Genomic DNA, 5077 nt, shown 5'->3' on the forward strand with positions numbered 1-5077 from the left:
GATTATGATCCAGAACACAAAAAAACCTGATAGATCAAAAGCATTTTGTACGGGCAGTTGAACAGGAGGTGAATATATAACGCTTTTGTTCATCAATAACTCTTCGGCTTTGACCTGTCTGAGCAAGTCGTGCCTTAAGGTGAAACTCAGGTCACAGCGTCTAACAAATATGAAAATGTGTAGTATTAAACAGAGCAGGGAGCTGCTGCTTCCCCAGTCCCATCGCTTCTCATCGAGCAGCCCTCGGCTCCTCTCCTGGGGGCTGCTACAAACGGAAGCTTGGTTTGAGGGGGTGGGTGATGATAGTGGTACCCTGCCAATACAGCCGGGTGGTTAATAACCTCTCTGGGGGAGGGAGGAGGAGGTATCCCCCCTCCCCTCAGAGAAAGCAGGAGAAAGTGGGGCGAGCCGCTGAAAATAGTTGTGTGGCTATTTAAATAATCCAGGGGCTGGGGGGGCTGGAAAGTCCTTAGGGACACAGTGTCATTTCGAGTTGCACTTGCTGTGAAGAAGATACCACCGAAGTGCTAAGAAAGCAGATGTTTTAAAAAAGCATACCCTAGATCAGGCAGCTGAAAGTTGGTGGCAGGCAAACAAACCGGTACATATCGCTCGGATAAATGCAACACCCCCAAATCTGCCCTCCACAGTGGTTGCACGTATCACACCCGCACCATTATTTGTCCTTATGGTGCCTGTTTTAAATAGTGGAAAGAGGTTGACTACAGGACAGCAGTGAGGAGCTGGGTCAGACACAATTCATGAACTTTTGTACTCTTGTGTGCCGCTGTCGACAAAGTAAAAATAATGAAACTTTGTGATATGTTTGTAAATGATTTCGGCTGACCTCTCGCCCTGCCCTTCACCATAAACGCTACGGCAGGAGAACCTGGGAGGGTGCGCGGCTGTGGCTGGCAGGCAGCTCGCGGAGATAATAGCTAGACCAGCATAATGGGATGAAGGTAAATCTGGAAACTCTCTTCTTCCCGAAAGCAACTAACTCCAGCCTTTAATCTCCTCTTTTTCACCAATCACTATTTCTGTTGCCAACTGTTTTACTTCTGTTTCGATTTTAAAAAAACCCTTTCTTCTTTTTTCTTAATGTGAGAGGGAGATTTCTAATTACGGACACATCTTTCCAGATTCGCGTTAGCCTAAATAGATAAAGCCTGTTTTCTTAATTATTTTAACCGTTATTATTCTAAATAGCACGATTTGTCTGGTAACGTCCGTTTTCCTTAGCGAGGACGTAAACGGTAGAGCGTTTAAAGTGAGCTGCAGGTCTTTCTGAGAATTTGGTAGGCGAAATTAATCGCTACAAATTAGTGGACAGCCGTATAGCTCTACTGCAGCAATAATAACAGGCATGAATCCTTTCTGAAATCCCACCTTTCTGCAAATCCGTATTTCAGAGCTGGGTCCCAGCAGAATAGTTTGCATTCTTCAGAAGACAGTAAGGACTAAGTGAATTACAAAGACCTACTATATTGTAGATGAAAAACAGAACGTTATTACGTTGTCTATATATACCCTGTAGAACCGAATTTGTGTGATATTTATATAGTCACAGATTCGATTCTAGGGGGATATATGGTCGATGCAAAAACTTCACCTTTCTGCAAATGGTTAGAAGTTTAAATCCTGGTGGAATCAAAAGGCATGTGCATGTTGAACACTCAGAGATTACAAAAGTTTTGCTGCCTCCTTTCTATTTGGTAGGTTTTATGACGTATCTTAAAATTTCAGTTATTCAGTCTTAACTCTCACTGAAAAACTGTGAATTAAAAAAGTTAATCTCAACACAAGTTACACTTTTTCCGAGAAAAAAAAATCTACCAATCGGTGAAGGAATCTTTAAAAAAGACACTCATAAATTAGCTAGATATAGCAGACATTAGCAAAGTTTTCCTGTCAAGGGTTCAGGTCGCATAAAAATATTTACGACAGCGACAACAGCAGCATTCGTCTCACTGGAATGTGTTAACTTCTGCTCCAGGAATTATATTGATGAATGAAGACCGAATTTATCTCTTTAAACCGGTGATATTTTTAACCCAATTAAATGTCATCTTCAGTTCAGTTGATTGAACTTTGGTGGTTAAAAGTGAACGGTTTCTTGCCATCTGTATGATTTTACATACATACGTGTATAGATTTATGTTAGCCCGTGTGTGCGCATACGCGCGCCCGCGTATATCTCGAGGCTAAAAAGTGAATGAGAAGTTACTGATTGCCTAATTTTATTCAGCAGAACTAAATTCTGGTAACTTTTAGATGACCTCTGCCAGACAAAGACAGGACAGATCTATTGTACGTCATATTACCCTCTTCTTTGATGGCTTTTCTTCTCCTCGCCTCCTTACTACTTTCCTCCCTTTTAACCCCGCTTTGGCTCCTCGCTCCGAATACTTCTTTCGGTATTTCATTTAAAGCGAGGTAACGAGCCGCGGTGGCCACTGCGACCGGTAAATCAGGCGGTGGGACACAGTCCACCGGAGCGGGGGGAATCCGGCTCAGACAAAAGGCCGGCCCTACCTGCGGGCCGGGGAGGCGGCCGCCGCCCGAGGAGTGCCCCTACACCTCCGGGACCTGATCCGGGGGGCGCGACCCGCCGGAAAGGGGGGTCACTCGGTTACGGGGATGTTACCGAGTGAAATTGGTGGAAATGCTGAGCTGCGGAGAAATCCGGTGATGGGTTCCCGCCTCCCCATTGGCCGGGCCGGTCACATGCCCGCCTAACTTTATTCAGTTGACAGCAAGTAGGAGGGCTCTATGGCAGGGGGAAAAAAAGACAACACGAGAAAAATTAGTATTTTCTACCTTCAGAAATTAATGGCCATGAGTTCGTATATGGTGAACTCTAAGTACGTGGATCCCAAATTTCCTCCTTGCGAGGAATATTTGCAGAATAGCTACCTAGGCGAGCAGGGGGGCGAGTACTACAGTGCCTCTCAGGGCTCTGATTTCCAGCACCAGGGACTCTACCCACGGTCAAACTACAGCGAGCAGCCCTTTAGCTGTAGCAATGCCCCGGGCTCTGCCGTGCAGCCGCGGGGTCACGGACAGGAGCAATCCAGCCCGGCGAGCCACTTCCCCGGCCAAGCAGAGCATTGTCCACCGCCTCCACTGTCCAACCCGCGAGCCTGCAGCCAGCAGCCGGCCCTCAAAGCCCCAAACGGGTCAGCAGTTAAGCAGCCAGCAGTAGTTTATCCCTGGATGAAGAAAGTCCATGTTAACTCGGGTAAGGATCCTCTTCTTACTTTGCTCTTCTCCCCTGCTTCCAACCGTCCTCAGTGCCTCTGGCTTGAGTCCCCGCCAGACTCGTGGGCGAGCTTTTTAAGCCGAGGTAGCCAATTACACTTGTCATAAATTTTTATGGCTGACGAAATAGGCCTTTGGCCATGCGGGGCTTTGCCGTGCAGGAGAAAACTCCATTTTAGGAGCCTGCTAGAGGCTCCCAGCCCACCTAGCTGCGTGTGCCTGTGGTGCCTGCCTTAAATGAGGGGGAGAGCAGCCCGTCCATTGTAAGCAACTGGGATGAATCCAGCCCGGCCACATGCTCGCAGCTCGTAAGGTTTTCTTTTGTAAAGTCGAACCTGCAAGTCAAGATTAGCTTTGTAAAGTTCTCCGTATTTTTTCCCCAGTGAATCCAAATTACAACGGAGGGGAACCTAAACGCTCCCGCACAGCTTACACCAGACAGCAAGTCCTAGAACTGGAAAAAGAATTTCATTTTAACAGGTACCTGACCAGGCGCCGCCGTATCGAGATAGCCCACACTTTGTGTCTCTCTGAGCGCCAGATCAAGATCTGGTTTCAGAACAGAAGAATGAAGTGGAAAAAAGATCACAAACTGCCCAACACGAAGGGCAGGTCTTCTTCCTCTGGTTCAAACCCCCATTTACAGACTGGTTCCAAGGACCATCAAACTGATTTGACAACTTTGTAGAAGAGGTGAAATTTTCCATTTCATCCTTCGCTTCTGACCAGTACTGTACATACCTGACACTGCCCAAGCAGAACCTGCACGTAGCAGCTAAGGACTCGAGAAACTGTCATCTTTCTTTAAGGTACTGTTGTACAAAGGAGACAGAATGACGCTACTTTGGACTTTATTTTATTTGCCTCTGCTAGCACAACCTAAAAAAAAAAGAAAAAACGGAGGGAGGGAAGAAAAAAAATAAGCCCCACCAAAACCATCCTGCAGGCAGTGGGAATTGGGAAAAGATTAAACGATATCTTTTGTCCATAAAAAGTAATAAATCATTGCAAATGAAACTGTCCTGTGTTTCGGTTTTGAATTCGAAAGTAAGGGTTTGATGCTTTATTCGCGGTTTTTTCGTTTTTGTTTTTTTTTTACTTTAAACTGCCTTTTTATCCCATGCAATTTCGGGAGGATGTATTTGGGCAAGTTGAGGACAGGAAATTTATAGCATAGTCTTGTATGTGATCATAAAGACTAGTAATTGTGAACTTTTTGTGCTGCTTTACCTTTCTTGGTGTAATGAAAATACTTGCTCATTTCCATAACGTCTCAGAAGATGTGCATAGGAGTTAAGTGAAAACGGGTTATTTTATCTACTGATAGTGTTACCGTATTTATTTATTTGTTATCTAGAAGAGTGAAGAAAAGAAAAATAGTAAAACCAAAAACAGAGAAGGGGATATGAAATACAGTATTTCTCCTTCCCAGTCTCATGAACACTGTAATGTTTACTTGTCTTAAACGTACACAACTTTCTCGTCCCTTTCTTGAATATCTTTCTTTGTGAATAGGAAAAGCACCCCTGCTCCTTACTGTGTGCCATCCAGGGTTAAAAGGCTTGAAATCTGTTTCCAAAGTATGCTCTGCTCAGCGCTGTGCTTTAAACCATTGATACCTCACTTAAAAATGGAGGGAAGAGGGGAAAAAAAAAGGGGAAAAAAAAAAAAAAGAAGAAAACCACCACAAAATCCCGACCTCCTCAACAACAACAGCTAAAAAAAAAATCTCAGAGTGAAAAATTGTTGCGATTTCTGGTATAACCCGAGTCATTCAAAGCTGAAAGTTGAATATATTCTTTCAGTCAGATTTTAA

The 5077-nt window shown here is 44.6% G+C and overlaps 1 protein-coding gene across 1 annotated transcript; it reads left to right on the plus strand.

Annotated features, from left to right (window-relative positions):
* The first annotated feature begins 2823 nt into the window (after window positions 1-2823).
* Window positions 2824-3949, plus strand: LOC104556108 (homeobox protein Hox-D4). Its single transcript, XM_010199833.2, has 2 exons — window positions 2824-3241; window positions 3645-3949. The coding sequence occupies exons 1-2, from the start codon at window positions 2833-2835 to the stop codon at window positions 3947-3949; spliced, it is 714 nt and encodes a 237-aa protein (XP_010198135.2). The 5' UTR covers window positions 2824-2832.
* Window positions 3950-5077: the final 1128 nt, after the last annotated feature.

Source organism: Colius striatus, chromosome 11, assembly GCF_028858725.1.
Source record: "Colius striatus isolate bColStr4 chromosome 11, bColStr4.1.hap1, whole genome shotgun sequence".
Classification (NCBI taxonomy): domain Eukaryota; kingdom Metazoa; phylum Chordata; class Aves; order Coliiformes; family Coliidae; genus Colius; species Colius striatus.

Bases quoted from the DNA above. Each gene is read 5' to 3' on its own strand.
- LOC104556108 (XM_010199833.2), top strand. From the start codon at position 2,833: ATGGCCATGAGTTCGTATATGGTGAACTCTAAGTACGTGGATCCCAAA. The intron at 3,242-3,644 runs GTAAGGATCCTC...TTTTTTCCCCAG, and splicing joins GAAAGTCCATGTTAACTCGG to TGAATCCAAATTACAACGGA.